The sequence below is a fragment of the Phalacrocorax aristotelis genome, chromosome 3, assembly GCF_949628215.1.
Source record: "Phalacrocorax aristotelis chromosome 3, bGulAri2.1, whole genome shotgun sequence".
NCBI classification, from domain to species: domain Eukaryota; kingdom Metazoa; phylum Chordata; class Aves; order Suliformes; family Phalacrocoracidae; genus Phalacrocorax; species Phalacrocorax aristotelis.
The window spans coordinates 95500744-95520093 of record NC_134278.1 but is presented as its reverse complement, the minus strand read 5'-3'; the positions used below and the strand labels follow the sequence as shown (position 1 = coordinate 95520093).

The following is a 19350-nucleotide window of genomic DNA, read 5'->3' as shown; positions in this document are numbered from 1 at the left end:
GGATAGATGCGCCGTGGTGGGCGGGACACGGTAGCGGCCGAGGGCCGAATTGCGGACGCGGGGAGGGGTGTGAGGTGGTAGGGACCAGCGGGACATTCGGGGATGTTCCACCCCGAATTAGGGATAGCACTGAACAGTAATGCTCATGCCCAGTTTTATTTGTCATTCATACTAGTCCCTGGTTGCTAAAAGACACTTAAGAACACCCAACATTAAAAATTAAACTTGAAGACTGTTAAAATCTGTATTGGCTAAAACATCCTTTTGCTCCTTTAGCATTACAATGCCTGAAAAATGTAAACAGAACATAGATAAAAGGGAATACAAATAAATTACTATCTAGAAGGGCCAAGTACAAAACTCTCCCTGAATATTTATTTCATTTCATACTTAAAAACCTTAGTCTAAAAGAGAGAGAAGGAAACGTAAATAAATTGCTCCACTTCCATCATCAGCATCATCCACGTAACCGTTCTGTTCTTGCTCCTCAGATCAAAGTCATGATGCACTTGAAACTGCCAGCTTTTTCAGATGGTCCATGAATACCTGGAGACTAACATCGTCTGTCAAGATTGGAGCTCCCGATTCCTGCAGAAAAATACAGAACTAGCTTAAAATAGCTTTGTTAACACTGGGGACTAACTGAAAGCAAATCGGATATCAGCACTTGCTGAATCAACCACCTTCTTTTCTGCAAAGTACAGACCTAGTGGGAAGGCGCTACCCTTTGGCAACAGCACTAACACTACCCTCTAGTGCAATCTGAACTACTGGAAAAAAGAAAGTCTCTTCTTTCTAAACCATTAGGAATTTTGCTGCCCAAAGCTCTACACAAGCAAGGTAAAGAAAGAGGATATAAAAGTCTAGTGTTCTCAGATAAGTTAGATCTATATGTATCCACATGCTACTTACTTTTCCCAGAATACTAAATACAACTGTGACCTGACAGTTTTAAATCATATTTGTAGAGAAAGATGAAGACAAATTTCTACATCAGGTCATCTGAAACCTGTAAGAGTATGCCACATCAAATTAGCTGCTTCCTTCAGTATCAGCCACTACAGAAAATTCTCCCAGTGCCTGTGCCCCAGGTGCAGCTGGGATACAGAATGGGAGATCCAAGGGGCAAAGAACGCCTTGTGGAGACCACTCATCTCCAGCCATCAAGCAGCTGACATAGTGAGCTGTTGTGGCAGCACCTTCATTTGGACAGCCATTCCTTGGATCCATTGAGAAAAAGCCCCGAAGTTAACTGGATTTTGCTGAAAATGTGGGGGGGTTTCAGTTCAAGAACAGAAACGTGAGTTTAGTCATCCAGGCTTGAAAACTCTATTCTGATCATCTTGTCATCTAGCGTACCCCACCAATACCGTTTATCTTATCAACAACCATGGACTTGAATAAACAGGTTGAATAAAAATCTACCCTGCCTAAGCTTTAGAGACAAATCTAATAAATCAGTTTTGTCTTTTAAAATGTTAAAATTATTGCAGTCTCAGCTGGTAATGCCATTATCAGATCCTTTGGTACACAAAAATAGCCTTGTTTCCTTGCACCGCAAAGCACTGTGAGATTTTCAAATCCAGTCACGTACGTCTGCAAAAATCTCGTAGATGAGAAATAGAAGACAAATGTAACCTGCTCACAGTTTGTGGCCATGTCTTGAAACAGGACGGCTACTGCATAGACAATAAGTGTACATTTTACAGCAAACCCAAACACGAGCAGTTCTTCTGTTGCTTACCTGTCCCCACACATAGAGGTTATTGTGGGTCTGAGAAGGGTTCACTTTAGACAAGAGGAACCGGGCCTATTAAGACAAAACATCAGAGAAAGTAGATTTGTAAAATGACAGACCTGTTGGCTCCCTCAAGACTTCTTACTGCCTTAGATACACTATATTCCTCTATTTTTACAAGTCTTATTTTTACTTCAACAGGTTTCAAGTCCAGAAACAGCCCTGCTCCACCGACAATTTTTTGCTGGACTTAGGAGCAAGCATCTGCTTACTTTGAATGGTCATGTGTTCTGCAAGGGGTACTACTACTCCACTGTGGCTCCCATAGGGCAGAGACAACAGTATTGCTTAAATGCCTTGTAATTTTACAAATTGCTTTGCAAGAAACAATATTCAGGAACCTTATAACAGAATAAGGTTCAGGAAGATACCTGGTGGGAGGGAAAGGGGGGAATCAAGTTAAAAACTCTGGGCATCTTCCAATCCTCTCAAAATGAGTGCAGGAATTCCTGATGGTTGCACTCCCTTCCCTACTATTACTTTGGAGTTGGTTTACCACAAGGTGGTGGCAGTACCCCATGGGCACCTCCATTTGGAAAGGGAAAACATTATCTCCCAACTCTCTCCCAGGGGTACGGAGTGCTCTGCTAGAGCAAGGGGCACTCGCCTGGCGTGGAACTGGAGCTGCCCTGCAACACAGGCATGTCACCAGCACTGCTGCGTGCCCAGTGTCAACACTGTCGCATCAGAAATTAATTGTTTTACATTTATTAATTTACAAAAATTTTTGTTTTGGAGCATCAGTTCCTGCCTCTTCACTGCTACAAACAAGCCAGACAGACAACACTGCACAACTGCAATTCCTGGAAGAGCAAAAATAGGAACCATTTTATATCCTCATTTGGCATCTGAGAATAAAGGAACAGTTGGTCAATCATTCAGTGTAACTTGCTGTCGTAGCAAGCTAACTGCACTCCCTGTCTTGGGTAAGGTTAGATACGTAGCCAAATTATTTCTTTCCCGCCTCTTTGGGGAATAAAAAGATAATTAAGCTGGCTTTCTCAGGTTTTTTTCCATCCTCAGATTTCAGATGCATATCCAGCAAGTGATTGACTTCTTAGAAGATGCTGTTGTAGTAAGAGCTCATGAGAAAATACACAAGCTTTATACTTTGAAGAGCTGAATTACCGCTGTATTTAACTTATAGAACCCCCTTTTAGTAAAGCAGAAAGAGACAGGTATTTGCTTTATCCAACAACAGAAGTTCCTCAATAATCCTCCTTACCTGACTGCCCCCGTGTTCTGTGTGGATGTAACGCGGCATTGGGAACCTAGTTTGCAAGATTTCCTGGGCGTCATCCAGTGGGGCTTGCAGTAGGTGCTTGAAGTTCTCATATTCGGGCATGTCTTGGTAACCAGCTTTCTGCCACTGTGCGATAGTCTATTGATGGGATGAAATGAAAAACATTAGAGATGTCTGCAAGCCTCCCCTTTTTAACCTGCATGCCTTAAGGCAGCAGAACGTTACATGTACTCTGCATACAGAGCATGGGGCAAATGCACACTTTCACTACTCTGGCAATAACATTATTTAGTTTCCATCTGTTCCTGAATTTAAGAACAGGCACTCAAAACAAAAGCTGGTAGCAGTTTGTGCAGTGTAAGAGCAATTAAGTGAAAGTGATCTTCAAGCCTGTATGTTTCAGCCTGCGCCAACGCAGAAACACAAAGCATTTATAAATCACTGACATTTTGATCTGACTTGGTCTTAAATGAAGCGGACATCGCCTTACAGTATTTTCAAGGTACCTAACAATTGCTCTGTGCGTGCACAGATCACACAATTAGCTCTTCCTTTGTCTAAATTTTACTGCAACAGCAGGTAGAAACTGTTTAAGTTAACTCTGGAAGATTTATATTATTATTTATCAGTTTTGGGCCCCTCAGTACAACAAGGACGCTGAGGTGCTAGAGTGTGTCCAGAGAAGGGCAACAAAGCTGGGGAAGGGTCTGGAAAACAAGTCTTATGAGGAGTGGCTGAGGGAGCTGGGGGTGTTTAGTCTGGAGAAGAGAAGGCTATGGGGAGACCTTACGGTTCTCTACAGGTACCTGAAAGGAGGTTGTAGTGAGGTGGATGTTGATCTCCCAAGTTACTAGTGATAGGACAAGAGGAAATGGCCTTAGGCTGCACAAGGGGAGGTTTAGATTGGATATCAGGAGAAATTTCTTTACTGAAAGAGTGGTCAGGCATTGGAACAGGCTGCCCAGAGAGGTGGTGGAGTCACCGTCCCTGGAAGTGTTCAAAAAACATGTAGATGTGACATTTCAGGGCATGGTTTAGGAGGCCTGGGGGTGTTGGGTTGACAGTTGGACTAGAGGTTGATCCTAGGGATCTTTTCCAACCTTAATGATTCGACGATGCTATGATTCTGATTGTCACTGTTGACTCAAACATTCAACTCCTGTTCATATCAATCAGGTATCCCTACTCGCTTCTCAAAGGGAAGAAATCCTATATAGAGTGCAGTCGGGAGCTAATAATGGAGCTGCTGCAAACTACCATGCCAAACTTTAGGCATTCCAATAGCATCCATTAAATGAAGTAGCTTAGTTCAAAAACAACAGGAAGAGTTAAAATGCCTCCCAAAAAGTTTTCACTGATAGGAATAAACCACAAACCATAAAGGACCATAAAGCAAGATGGGTTTATTTAAACTATTCCAATCTGATGCCACATTTAGATAGAAGAAATTGGATGAGGGCTACTCCCCAAGCAGGACTACAAAGGATATGAGGGGGAAAAAAAAGGCATCAAAGAACAGGGAGATTTCCAGAGAAAAAAAGTGGAAAGCCAGCTTCCTCTTCATCCCTTACCCCGTAACTACTTTAGGGTGTGAGAAATTTCCATTCTGCAGCTACAGTAGCATACCACTCCCTCACAAAACCTGACAGGACTGAAGTACAGATCTACAGGTCTGCATACTGAAGAGGCACTGGAAAGCCAAGGCTGTGGATATTGGTATAAATCTGGACATTCAGAAGTGTCCAGTACCTAAGCACCTAGCTTGGTCATGGAAGGACTATAGGAGCAACTGTCAAAAATGTCCAATATTTAAAAGCAAAAACTGGAAAAATTCATAACTGATTTAAGAGCAGCAGTATTTTAAGTGTCAAAACCCAGCAACCAAATACATCACATACCTGAAAATCAAACTGCAGCTCCCTGCCCTGCTTATTTTCAAGTTTCTCTGTCCTTTTCCAGGTACAGTAAGGGACCATCTTCATTACCAAGCTAACATGACAGCTATTCCTCAGTGCAGAACACCTCCTTAGTGACTCCAGTAGGACTTTTTTGTTAAGTCAGACTGTGGTAATTGTATTACAACTGGCAGCACGTATACGATGTCATTATGCTAGTGTGGGCTCTTTTTATACTAATAGTGGCATTGTCTGCATGCATAGCAGGAGGGAGGAAGTGCAAACAGAGAAAGAGAACATATTTCACTGTACCTCACCAAGGTAGATAACTATCTGGAAGAAAGTATCCATCAGTAGGATTCTGTCAGGAAGAATACTGCTGCTGTCCAAAAGCACTGGCTGCGGAAAATAAAGAAGAAAGTCAGGCACCACAAATCCCTCAGAGCTGTGTTAACTGTTAACCTTCACGGCTGGCTGAACAGCTGGCTCAGCCCCGTCCGTATAGACACAACTTCACCAATGGCTGCTCAGTCCATGTGAAAGACCTGCAGAGCGCAGTCAGCCTCCTGTAACATCACTGAATGGAGCAGGAGGTTATCGGCTGCTGTAGGCAGCGCAGGATGCGAGAGAGCAACTTCTATGGCTATCCAAGTTTAATTCGAAATGATCTCGAACAAAAGTTAATAAGGAGTAACATGTGAACTCTGGCAAATGCTGCCAAGATGGTTTCAAAGTGTTACTCCAGCACCTCCTGTGTTCCTTTCCTGCAGACACTCCTTTCAAGGAAGCTGTCAGTATAAGGGAATCCGTGTCTGTCCACTAAATCCTTGCACATAGTTAAACACTGCTGCATAAACAACTAAAAACAAGCAGCTGGTGGGAGATTATGACCTGGAAGGGCCAAGGCTTGCTGACTTATGCAGTGGAGATGGCAGCCTCTGGCAGAGAAGAAAAGCGGTACTGACAGCCACAATATTCGCTGGATGCTGGGGGGCAGGGGCTGTGGCTTGGCAGGGAGGTTGGTTTTTGGGGCAGTTTTTGTGGTTTGAGGTGTTTTTTTTTAGTCAAAGCTGTAAACTTATTGAGAACACAACTCATATTTTACATTACCCTATCTCATCATTTAATAATTACCTTTACTGAAAATATATATATGGGACCTTTTTGCTGAAATAGTGTTACTCTGAATACTCATTACTTTGGACTCATCCACCTCTTCCTGTTAAACAGGGACTCACCTCAGGAGGTCCATGGAAGGAATAAGCATAAAGGATGGGCTGGATCATAATGAGAGACTGGGTCAGATCTTGCCTAGCAAAGTGGTGACGGTAATAAGAAGATTCATCTGGACTGTTATTGAAGACCTGCAGGAACGGGGACCGTCGCAGGTGGAACATGAACTGCACCAGAAAGATGAGTGAGAAGAGAAACGTCAGCAAGTTGCCAAAACTTCTGCACCCAAGTCCAATCTTTCTGAACAGCGAGTTCTTTGAAAAGAAGCCTACCCCTTGTTAACTTCCCAGAGTCCTTCCCTTATCAGGAACCGATAAGTCCTTATGCAGGACTGAACCACAGGACCAGCCCACCAAATTAAAAAAGCATCTGTTCCTCCCCTCTTGAATTTCATAAACGGTACAAGATGTTCTATCATCACCGTCACTCACCCTTGCACACTTTTCCCATGGCTGTGGGAAGTGAAGTTCTTACCTGAGGATACAAGGAAAATGATTCTGACAATCTGAAGGAGTTGGGATCATCTTTGTTGTATTGGCCAAATTTCTGACACTGTTGGAAGCAAAATGGATACTTTAGTTATCTCTCACTTTTTTCTTTTAGAATTAACACTCTTTTTTTAAGGGTGTTCTTTTGGTTACTTTAAAAAAAAATCACCAAGGCATGAAAGTGACAATAACAAGTATACATAAAATTTATTTTTCTTTAAGTCAGTGGTTTCTATATCTTACAGCAATGAGAACGATGACTCAGTCTGTTCAGCTATTTTTATATATATTAAATCTAGATTTTAATTCATCTAAGAATGAAAGAAATAGTGCTTCTAGTACTACCCAATTTTTTCCATCAAATCAGGGGTACTATGTTATATCTAAGCTGCTTTGTATGCTATGAGGCACTCCTGCAGAAACTCTACCTCCTTCTAGAGCAGCAGCAGCAGCCTGGCATTTCACCAACTGCTTCACTGAAAATAAGAACTATTAATGGTTTTAACAATTTAACTATAAATGACTCCACAATCATTTCAGTGTGCCCATGTGCATTTTGGTGCTCAAATCTTTATTTGATACTGGCCCTGTTTTTTCAGTGTCTGATGTGCCATATCTGTTAGTATCAACTCTGCGTGTCCACTTCGGACAAAGCCAGAACCAATTTAGGCAATTCAGGCTTGTGAAACTCAAAGAAAGAGATAGTATGAAGTGGTACAAGTGATTACTACCCTGCACTTCACACCTGTGAGCCCACATCTGAATGCTGTGTCCAGTTTGGGGTTCCCCAGTGCAAAACAGACATTGATATATTGGAGTGAGTTTAGCAGAAGCCATCAAGCTGGCCAGGAGCTGGAGCACCTCATGTAGAGAAAGAGAGGCTGAAGAAGCTGGGTTTGTTCAGCCTAGAGAAGAGTGGGATCAGGGAGTCTTATCGCTGTCTACAGCTACCTGACGGGTAGCTGGAAAAATGGAAATTCTGACAGAGGCGAGGGGGAGGAAAAGAAGAAAAGAGGAAGTGGAAGAAGGGAAGAAAATGCACAGTGACTGTCATCAAACATTGGAACAGGTTTCCAAGAGAAGCAAGAGAAGATCTTCAAAACTCAACTGAACAAGACCTGGAGCAACCTGCTCTAACTTCAAGCTGGCCCTGCTTTGAGCAGGAGGGCTGAACCAGAGACCTCCAGAAGTCCCTTCCCACCTACATTATTCTGTGTTTCACTATCACTTCTTTAATCTCAGGTTTAACCCTTTCAGCATGATAGGATGTTTACCTACCCTGAGCATACTGGCTTCTGAGCTATTGGGTACTACAACTACATGACCATGATCAGAACACAAACAAAGCAAGTCAATCTGGAAAAAGAACAAGTGTTTTCATTTCCAGAGACCATTTTTACTAAAATCAAGACCACACCCAACTGCAGTCTATTGGTCTTACCAGTCTGATCAGCTGTCTGTCCAGCCATCGCAGAACATCAGGTCCCTCCTCAGATTCAGCTCTGTACACTCCCAGTCGTGCCATCAGCACAGCAGCTGCTTCCTGGTCAAACGCAGCTTCTATATGCTGGAGTTGACTCTGTGCATCTGCCCAGCTATAGGGTTAGTAAAGTGTTAGTGCTACATGCATTCACCTTCAGCAAAACTCAAACCAGATTCAGCCTCCCTCTGCCAAACGCTCTTCGGCCAATATATGCCACAAAAAGCTAGAAAAATTCCAGCACAGGCTGCAGCTTAAGTTTTTGCCATTCTGCCAAAGAACTGGCATGAGATACTCACTTTCTGGCTATGGTGGTGACACGAATGCGTTTCTGCGTACTGGAGTGTTGATACTGAGTGACAAACTGCACTGCCCCTCTGCCTCCCTGAGGTATTGGTGCATTGTGCTGCAAATGAAACAAGGTAAGCCTTCAAAACAGGCTAGCTTTTCCATAACTCTGTAAGCTACCACTACAGAGAACTCCAGGGCATCATTTGAGCAATCACAGAGTAAGTACAAACTAGAGATCGACCAGAGAAGAGAGGCACGTCTGTTAGCATTGTGTTTTCCAGCAGCCCTCAGAGTCAAGTGGTGCTGGGCCCATTTAATATTGCGCCTGACATTTTATCAGCTCGTCCCTTAAAGGACAACTGCAACTTGTCATCTCTATAGCAATAAACATATGAATGGCGGTACAAGGTCTGAGCTTAGGTCTTGTGAGTCCACCATCCTATTCCCAACACTAACAAGCCCACACAGGAGAGAAGACACAGACACACATGTGGAATAGAATTCCTTTGGGGTGGCCTTCCTGGCTTCTAGCTGCCACACGCTCAGAAACTTCCTCAGCCAAAAGTTGCTTCTGAGCCATCAAGTTATTACAACTTGGAGTACCAATTCTCCAAGAATTTGAAGTTATTTATACTTTTATTCTCCACAGCACCTACTGGCAAAAGGACTATTTCTTCTTTGTTAAATAAATACGCACGAAGAAGACAAGGAAAGATTGCAGGTTTTGTAGAGAACAAAAATATTAGGCAATTTATGCATATGAAAACAACCTCTGAGACTCATTTCTTTGACACAAAACACTTGGTTGCTTTGCAATCATCCATCTGCAACACAGGGGATATTCCTGGCTGCATTTCCTGGCCCTGTTACAAACAAATATTTCAGTGTGTAAAAAAGACAACAACAACAAAAAAAAGCCAGGACTCACCTGATTTACCACTTCAAAATAAATGGCCAGAGTTGTGCTGGGATCCAGACTACAAATTTTCCATTGAGATGTTCCTCCAATTCCAAGTTCCTACGCAGAATTAAAAAGAAAGCAGCATTTTTGTCTCTAGCAGCACGTAAGGCAAGCTTTTGTTAAATTCTGATCAGAGGTACAAGTTACAGCAGGCCTTCTAGATTTCTTATCTTTTGGGTGTGAATTAAGTTACTGAAGGACATATAGTTAAAAAAAAAAAGCCTTATGGGGCAAGAATTTAGTCTAGGAAAGACTGTTTTTTCCTAGGGATGTTTCCAAACTGTTCTTCTTGAAAACTCTGACATTCTAGCTGAGCTGTAGGTCTAGACAGAAACTTTGCACTGTTCAATTACTTCTTTATTAAAAATATTTCCATGTCAGAAACTTACATTTTCAGAGACACATGGCCCTTTAGCATTCAGGGATATGCATGGTCCAATAGCTCCTGCAATCTTCAGCTCCCTAGAGGTCTAAAACAAGGTAAGAAAAGTTGTGTTTTGTTGTAGTCTTTTTTTAAAATCAAGTCAGTCAAATAGAACACACACAGACCAAATCAGCTTTGATCAGATGATGCATCAACACAGTTGTCAGGGAAAGTATCTGAGTACTTTCCCAGATCACTACTGCTACAATTAGTGAACCTAAGAGAATCTACATAGTCACATTTTAATAATGAAGGTGTATTTATAGTGACTACGAGACAGTATTAAATATTCCTTGCTGGGTGAGGAGAGGCTGAGCTCAGAGGCTTTGGTTTTTGTTTTTTTTTTTTTTTCAAAAAAACCCAAAACAAAACAAAACCAAAAACCAACCACAACTTTAATAAGCTTTCAAACAAAAATCCCTCCACTCACTCCAGTACAGTGCTTCTCCCAAAACAGGCACTATGGCTGACCTCAAACATGTAAAATTTTCTATACTCCAGATATTTAATCACCTTTTGAATGAACTGCACATGTATTTCCCAGTTAATGTCATCCAATGCAATTAATCCCTTACCTTCACATCCAAACTTGCACCGAAAGCCATCCGAAATTCCCCATTGAACCCTTTGTTAAATACCCGCTGGAAGGTCTGCTTGAAGAGGGAAGTGTTGAAGGAGTCTCCCATCACCATGTGTCCTCTGGGAGAGAAAAAACAATACGCAAATTGAAGCAAGTGGGAACTAAAGGTAAAGCACAAAGGATATATTCCTCTAACTCTCATGCATGCAAACACATGCAGAAACTGTTTTAAAGCATGCCTTTGCATAGGTAGAATTCACATCAGGAAACACAGATTCATGGATGCCTCCTCCAAAGCCACACAAGTTAATGCTCCATCTTTGTCAGCCTGCTTTCTCAACTCTATTTCCAGCTGCCCTAAAAATACTCCTGTTAGAATCATCTTAACCCAGAAGAGAGCTTTGCTCAGCCTGCTTCCCCAAGCAGGCTTGGGTGCACAGCTGGAACCACCCACACTACAGCATCTAAAAGGCCCAGTGTAGCACACAGCCTTCCTCGCAGAGATCCTAAGGTTTTCATCAATATGGGATATGGGCATTTACCTCTTAGAGATGTCACTTAAAGCTAGATCCAGGAAAGCCAAGAATCCCTGGAGAAAGTGCCAGTGAGCTGTTAAGCAGAGAAAATCTGGCCGACACAAGGAAAGCTTCTACCCACCATGCCTGAAGCTCTGCTCTTCTGATTGCGCTTCAGTCATGCAGACAACACAAAGCACAGCATCCCTATCCCATCGATTCTGGAAAGGATACTTGCTATCTCCCAAGGAAGCAGAAGGCATTTGCAAAAGACATGTTGCACCATGCTTTAGAATACCTTTCTCAAAGCAGGACACTGAGTTTTCTACTAGCACTGCTAATTCACATGCTGTTTTGAGACTTCAGAAATGTGGACTGGGATCACGGGAGGTTTGCCATATAATTCCTCGCAAATTCAAACCACAGTTTAGAATAGAACGATAAATATCTCACCCTTTTGCCCTGACAGCGAGCTTAACTGCTTTCTGAACTGTTCTCCCCCTCAAAACAAACAAACAAACAAAGAAAGCATCAAACAAATGCCAGCTTTGTGCTCTCCTGCAATGAACATACCCAGTGAGGTTTGCACAGCACTTCATCTCTAGCAGTCCAGTCTGATCCAGGGCGCACGCATAGATGTCGATGCAATGCCCGTTGGCTGCAGTGCGATTAGCTAGAGTCTCGTAGTGCTGGGGAAAACATACATGGTGTTTAGGATGTTGCAATGGGCAATTTTTTCTTCTGCTCTCCAGGTGAGGCCAACAAGTGAAACACAGGGTACAAATGAAGCAATTTGCTGTAGTAAGAAAACAGCTGTTTACTCTTACTGCTCTGCTGGAGCACACTTCTCCCTCCTAGGATGCTTGCACTTGGATGAGCTTGAGTTGCATGTTACAAGTACAAAGAGTGCATGAATTGCATGGGATCTTTTTCTGTGATAACCTAGTGGAAACCCAAATGTTCCAGGTGACAGTTAAGAGAACAGGTGTCACACTGCTTCCTCTAAGCTGACAGGCACATTTCATGCCTGACACTTTAACTATTTTAACTGTTGTTTCATATGCCAGGAAGACAAACACGGCTTTCTGGAAGCGACCAATTCTTGGAAGACAGGTTTTTTTCCTCCCCAGGAGGAGATACAATGACATTGATGAATAAACTCTCCACCCACCATCAGCTAAGAAACAACACTGAAATATTTCTTTCTCTGAGAATTCACAAGACTGTGGTGTGAAGTAATGAGGAGGAAGTCTTTTTTACCCTTCTCTTGACCATTCTCACAATTTAACGTGCAGAGAAGACTCAGGCACTTCAAAGACAACCAAGCAAGCATCTGGACATACTGCTCCCACAATGTGAGAACGGAACATGTTTGTTCGCTGGGGAAGGACACCGGACAACTGTCAACACAGCAGTGAACGTAAGTTTGTGTTATGCGCTTTCCCCTCATTTACACAATATTCAGTTTTTGTTTTTAAACACACACTGCAGGCACTAGCACCTACCTTGGTGGCTTTCTTCATGAACCTTGCATTGTCCTTCTCTATGTCGTGCCAAGAACGTATGGGTGTTTTCAGTTCATCTCCTACCACCATGCCTGGTCCTTGTGTTGGCGGCCCACCTGTAAACAGCATTATTCTGGCCCCAGTATTTGGAAATGTGCCCTAAAATAAAGATATATCAGAGAGAGAGTGGGGAAAAAAAAGGAGGGAAAAAAATTGAAAGACTGATTAAATGGCAACAATGCTTCTTGAGAGAAGCATCTGAATGTGTTTCTTCAACATCATTAGGGACCTGTCTCTGCTAGAGGCCACCTTGATACACAGCGATGCATTTCCTGAGCGTTACAGCAACTCTCAAGTTTAGACTCAAGCTACGACAAGCTTCATGTCTTCGTAACAGGAAGCAGGCAGTCTCTGTTCTTTTTACTTACATCTTAGATGACCCTCAGATAAACCCAGTGCATAGTATCACTTCCACATGGCGATACACACAGGAATCAAGAGACCTTTAAACACCTGCATATTTTACCATTTAGATGTAAACTCCTAGCCCACTCTACACCAGCTGGTGCTAAATCATGTCAAATGTCAGTAGAGACAAACTGCACCTCTGCAGCCCACACATGTCTCAGCAAAGACTGCCACGTGCTTACTTTGACCAGCTCATCTCAAACAACAGCACTAAGTGTACCTCCAGTAAGCCAACAGCAATCGAAAGAGCTACTCCAGTGGAACGTAAAGGCCTCTTTCCCTGGGTCACTGGCCATGGGTCCCTTTGCAGTTCTCCAAGCAGATCTGTTAAATTCATGTCAACCTTATGTACTGGCTGCAGAAACCTGCAAAAATTAAAATAAAATGTTTTCCTGTTTTTAAGTCCTTTCAGTTTAGAGTAGAAAGAAAGTGCCTCTTTGTTCCTGGCACGCATAAATTGCACTGAGATAGTTATCAGAAGCAAAAAGTCACATGGCATGTTCCCTTCTTACATAGGAACTTTTCAAGATAACAGGCCTGTTCAAAATAAAACATTTGATCAAAGCAAGATATCAAGAACTGACAAGAAGGCAAAGTCACATAAAGCACAGAAAGAATTTCAATGGTGATTTAGTCTACCAAAATGTCAATGAAAAAGAAGAGCTGAGAAAGAAAAAACTGTATTTAACAGAGGTAAACACAGCTTTACTGTTCAGGGGTCACTACTTGCCTGTCAATCACTTTTTGGATTTGCAGGGTCAGGGGGTAAAAGGTGGCGTGTAGGATTGTTACGCATAGAGCAGACCCCCCACTGGCTGGCTGGTCAATGGAAAAGACAGGCCCTTGCTCCAAGTGACTCCTGAGCAATGTGTTTTCCAAAGACAGCTACTCTCTGTTTTCCAAGTAGAAATCGAGCCTGAATGGCCATCATGTTCTTGCAACTGCAATACCAAGATACTACAGAAGTCTAACACTTTGCCTGCAGCTCTAGTAAATCCCATCCACACATATCACTTGATGTAGGGAAATAACTGTGACAAGACAATAAAGACATTTGAATCGTCTTACAAAGACTCCTCTTGGGAAACCCACGTTTAGAAGTGTGACCCCAAAGGGGCATAAAACATCTGCTCTGGTCTTCTGCTGTGCTGGTGCAGCTTACCTGCTTGAAATAACATGTTGCTCTGGTGTTTGAAGAGGTCTTCCTGGATGAACTGGGACAGCTGGCCTTGAAAGCCCAAGCATTTCCTAGAGAACAGTAAAGAGGAGGCAGAGGAGATGTACTATTCAAACACTAAACATATTATTTGCTGTCAAGCCACATGTCCTAAGGCCTGCAGTACTGTAGCATTAATACATTAAAATCTGTGAAATTATTAATCTTTGAACTCCCATTAGGAATGGATCAATGGGTCCATTACGTGAGATACACAAACTCTATCTTAGACAAGCTTCCAAGGAAAAAAAAGCAAAAAGACAGAACAGATATTGAAAGGGAAACAGGCTAACAGTTAAGAGCACTGAACCCTCCTTTCCCCACAAAGAGCCCAGAGCTTGAAAGACCAGCAGTGGTGTCAACAGAGCTAACAGGAACAAGCCACTGGTCTAAGAGATGGCAAAACATACCTGTATTTGCTTAGCTGTCAGGTCCTTTGTGCCCCTAAACACGTAGCTCTTGGAAATCCCTTCACAGCTCAGCTCGTGAACCTGGACCATTCTGCCAAAAGTGATAAGCCCCACCAGAGCGTCAGCAGGCAGCAGACTTAGGGACATCTGGAGGGACTCCTTCAGTGCCTGCAAGTCCTCCTCTTCTAAGCATGTGTCGACAACATACAGGAAGATCAATGGTGTCTGTGGACCTCGCTAATGTGGAAAGAGATGGATTTACTATCCCTGCATATGGCAGGTGACGCTTTATAATGCCTCCAGGCAAAGAATAAACTAAGGCCTATCGTAAGCACCTTGTAGAAATGTTATTTATTTCCATTCTCTTAAGTAAATCTAAAACATACATAATCTGTCACAAACAAGACAATTCTGGGGGCTTCAAACATGCCTATGATTCATTACCTGCACTATATATTCAATTGTTGAAAACTGAGGCATAAGCTCTGCTGGTTGATTGACTTCAGATATGCCTGCGTATGCTGGAGGGAACTGAAAAAGAGAACAAAAAATTAGGACAAGGAAATTGCAGGACAGAAATGTAGGGCCACCCTCTGCAGTACAGACGCTGCCCTGCTCATGATGTGGTTATTCAACTCTTTATTTACTGCCACTGCACCAACCTGATTAATTCACAACAAGAGACTCATGCTGCTCTTTTCCTAAGCATGGACAACATGGGGCCAGCAGTACGGACAGCTGCTCAATCCAGTGTAAATAAAAGGTAGGACCAAAGCAGCAACTATGCGTTAGTTGAAATTCATTTAGCCACGTGACAGTTTCTGATGGCAAAACTCTATCTGCATCTAATGAATTTCATATTCAGCAAGAACAGTAAACATCAAGTGCAAAAAACATACTGGAAACACATGGGACAAAATAGCATTTTCATCTCCTTCCTATGCCCTGCATGGTGGTAAAAACACTGGCAAAGCTGAACTGAAAACAGACCAGATGTCAGGTAAAACAAGCCCATTAACAAGTACTCTGGCCTGGGTTCAACAAGAGAAAAAGGCCAAGGGAAGGAATCTAGAAAACTGGAATCCATGCTTAACATCCTTTGCCAGGGGAGGCCATCAATAAAATGTTCACTGAAAAGATGGAAGGGCTGATGCTTTTTCCAACTTACCTGATTTCTCTGAAAACAGAAGTTACAAGCCCAGAGCTTGGCCCGATAGTCAACCTGGCTGCAGGGGAAAGATTAGGCATCAGTATAACTATAGGAACAATTTTACAGCACAGCTCCACAATTTTGTGTGCTGGTTCACAGCACTGAGGAAGAAACAGAATATCAGACACTCCCACTTGAATGACAAGAGCTTTAGGGATTCAGACTCTTGTTCTATTGCCAAAAAGTCCATTGGCTCATCCAGTCCTGCCACTTCCAGGCTTGTCAGCAGGACAGACCACTGACAGCTCTCTGGAGCCTAGCCTTTGGCAGGCAAATACTTGGGTCTAATCATTATTTCACTATACTTGGGCTTATCTCAGTCATCTTATTGTTTGTCCAGCTACAGCACACAAGTACTCCGGTCATAGAGCAGCAGGAGCCATTCACCCAGATCCTGCGCAAACACTGAACAAATAGGCTGTTCCCGCCCCAAAGAGTTTACTCTCCTCAGCCCGTTACAACATCCTGTAACTGCTGGTGCAGTAAAGCCTGGTCATATTCTTATTTCATGGGCTTGATCTCTCCTTACTTCCTCTTACTGACCTTCCCTGCTTTTTCTCAGCCCAATGCAATGCTCTGAGTATGTGTGATCATCACATGATTTTGGGACTGAGATCATTCATCTTACATTCTCAGCAGGACTGCAAAGAAAACCTTGATGCTCACACTGGAACCGACCTACAAGCAGTAGGATATGTGGGAAGCAGGAAACCAAGTGAACACCACAGCCCAGAGGACAATATCACAGTATAATCAGCATCGTTGTTTATTTTAAGTTTCATCATACACCACAAAATTCTCTGGGATTATAAAAGGACTGGCTGTTTCCATATCACCTCTGCCTTAACGGCCTCCCCAAAGGCACTCCTCTCTCCTTTGTTTCTGGCAGCTCTAGTAACAGGCTAGCATTCAACGTTATCTCATTAGGCACACATGGATTTTAACCAACCCACCACATCTAAATGGAAGAAGCTGCCAGGCACTGGGCAGAGAAAAAGGGGGAAAAGGAAGTAGTGAAGGTCAGATAAAAACTAGGTACTATCCAGCCTCTCTTAACATCCCCAGGCAAGAAACTCATACCAGAGTGGGTTGAGCACCGCTTTGCAGGTCGGCCTGCTGCAAAGCACTGGTTCATACTGCGCAGGCGGCAGGTCAAGACGCTCCTTCAGCGGCGTAAGAAGACAGGCCAGGGGGACAACCATCCTTGTGGCCTCCAGCCTGCTGGAGGGCCACACATTCCAGCTGAAACGCACTCCGTCACGCTCCTCATTTTGCTGAATGAACTCCAGGTATGTCGCCATGGGGCTGCAGAAGCTCTGGAAGGACATAAGCAATGCACATTCAGACAGCAGTCACCTGTTTCGACAATAGTCCTGCAAAGGAGGTCAGCAGATCAACTACATGTAGGTACAAGACATTGCAGGACAAAGCCAGTATGTTATAATGAGTTAATCCCATTATCAAAGGAACCATGTGACTACATTAATCTCTTCTGTCCAGTGTTCTCATCAGCATCCCAGATAATTAAAACCCCACCAAATCCAATGAAGAAACAAGAAAATCAGGCATCAAAGCCAGAGTGCAAGTGTTTTTTCTTGTGATTCACAGTTGACATCCCAGTGCCCACTCAGCCTCAGGCTGGCCTCAAGGCCTGACTTGGGTCAGTAAAGAAAAATAGGTCAGATTTGCAACACATCCTGAAGCCTTCGGCTGAAACCTTGCGGGGAGAAACAAAGGCTAAGTCTGAAACCAATACACTCATCACAAATGTCATCTGTTTGCCAGCATCCCCTGCTTAGAGATGGAAAGGATCACATGACAAAAAGGTCAAAAAAGATCTTTGGTGATTTTAGACACCCTCTAGGCATGGTGCCATGTCCCACTGCCAGCAAGGGAGGAACTGAGAGTCCAGTAGACTTCAGGAAAGACATGCTATTCCAGGAAGAATATGCCCAACACATCAGAGAAGTCACCCTATTGTCTTACTAAACTCTTCAGAGTAAGATACGAACAAGAGCTCCCAGGCCATCGTTGCCTTTGATGTCTCTGAGAAAGGGAAGGACAAGCCTACCAAAAAACTCACTCATTGAATCCAGCCCACAAACATCACTCAGCACTAGCAGCAACTCACAGAGCCGAGAGCAGCAGTGCCATGACCCAGTCCAGTTGAGGAAATACACAGGTTCACCTGCGGCTGCAGATGCTCCAGGATTACCTTATTCCTCATCCTCACTGCAGACAGGACGTTCAGGAGGGCCATAGGCATGAGAAATCAGAAGCATCACCTCCACCAAAGAAGAAGTTTCGATGCAACATTTTCCTACAAAGCTCCAAACTCCCTCACTGTTTTCTTCGTCCTTGCTATAAAGGATGTAAATCAAGCTCATGGGCATTGCCCTGGATTTCCACCCCCACCTCTGGACAGACAAACAGAAGGGTTCAGCAACACATCCCCACCACAAATGGGTCTGTCAGGATAAAAGTCAGAGCTGAGCCTCTCTGTAAAACATTTCACACATCAGAACAGCAGGATAAACACCTGCCATCTCAGGTATGCAGTGCAACTGCAGTGCAAGTTTAACTCCATGTTCCTCCATCTGCAGCCCAGCACCACTCCCCTGCCCCGGGCTGAGCCCCAACTGCCTGGCTGGTTTTGGCATGGGCTGTGGCCCTGCTCTGGGGTCAAGACAGCAGGAGGCGAGGTGCCCCCACCCCAACTAGGGCTGTGTCGGGCCAGGTTTAGGGCTGGGTGCCTGCCCAATGTGCCAGCCCCACCACCAGCACAGGGCCCTCCAGCCCTAGTCCTGCAGCCACCTCCGGGCCCATCCTCGTGGTGGGGAGGTCCCAAAGCCCCTGTCCGGGAGGGGATGGACTCTTCCAAAGCCTCAACAGACAAGTGGCAGTAGTATTGCAGCCTCAGTATGGGATCTGCTACAGGGCACACTGCTTACCGCCGCTACTTCCAGCAGGAATACAGGCAATGCTGCCACTTCCCAGTAGTGCTATAGGTAATGCCACACATCCTCCAGCTGCTGCGCTTGGGGCAGCTATAGGGGACCTCACGGATTCCTGGCCCTTCATAAGCAAGCATAGAGAGGACACCACTGACCCCCAGCACTGCCATGGGGGCAAAGCACCGACCCCCAGCACTGCTGCAGGTGGCATCGCTGCCCCAGCACAGCCCGGGGGACACGGCTGACTCCAGCTCCGCCCTCTGGGACGCCGCCAGGCCACAAAGCCCCCGGCACTGCCCCGAGGGGGGGGAGGGGAGGGACAGGACGACGACGACACCCCCCCCAGGAAACACCGCCGACCCTCCCCAGCCCTCCCCCAAGGGACGCCACAGACCCCCTCAGACCCCCCTCACAGGGGACGCCACTGCGCTCCCCGCCTCGCTACAGGGGACACCAGCCCCTGCAGTCCCCGAGCGCGGCCGCAAGGGACGGGGACCGACGGGGACCCCCCGCGGCGCCCACCTGCCCACGCCGTGCCGCTGCCCCGACGCTCCCCGCCGCCGCCGCTCTCCCGGCAGGCCCCGCGCGCCCGGCAAAGCCAGCTCAGCGGTACCAGGGTGCCCGCAGGCAAGATGGCGGCACCAGCACGCCCCGCCCTCCCCCGCCGAGGTTCCGCCGA

The 19350-nt window shown here is 44.7% G+C and overlaps 1 protein-coding gene across 1 annotated transcript; it reads right to left on the bottom strand.

Annotated features, from left to right (window-relative positions):
- Positions 1-137: 137 nt before the first annotated feature.
- SEC23B (SEC23 homolog B, COPII component) lies at positions 138-19313 on the bottom strand. Its single transcript, XM_075088607.1, has 20 exons — positions 19194-19313; positions 16798-17033; positions 15676-15733; positions 14952-15038; positions 14508-14744; positions 14044-14129; positions 13102-13246; positions 12414-12572; positions 11482-11597; positions 10389-10512; positions 9779-9859; positions 9357-9446; positions 8437-8543; positions 8099-8252; positions 6644-6721; positions 6175-6336; positions 5249-5335; positions 3024-3179; positions 1745-1810; positions 138-588 (listed from the first exon to the last, which is right to left on the bottom strand). The coding sequence occupies exons 2-20, from the start codon at positions 17016-17018 to the stop codon at positions 499-501; spliced, it is 2304 nt and encodes a 767-aa protein (XP_074944708.1). The 5' UTR covers positions 17019-17033; positions 19194-19313; the 3' UTR covers positions 138-498.
- Positions 19314-19350: the final 37 nt, after the last annotated feature.

What these genes read in the sequence shown, in the direction of transcription:
- SEC23B (XM_075088607.1), bottom strand. Translation starts at nt 17,018, where the DNA reads ATGGCGACATACCTGGAGTTCATTCAGCAAAATGAGGAGCGTGACGGA. An exon ending in TCTGTTTTCAGAGAAATCAG is followed by an intron (nt 15,039 to 15,675) that starts GTAAGTTGGAAA and finishes TCTCTTTTTCAG; the next exon opens with TTCCCTCCAGCATACGCAGG. An exon ending in ACAGACAGCTGATCAGACTG is followed by an intron (nt 6,722 to 8,098) that starts GTAAGACCAATA and finishes TGCTTCCAACAG; the next exon opens with TGTCAGAAATTTGGCCAATA.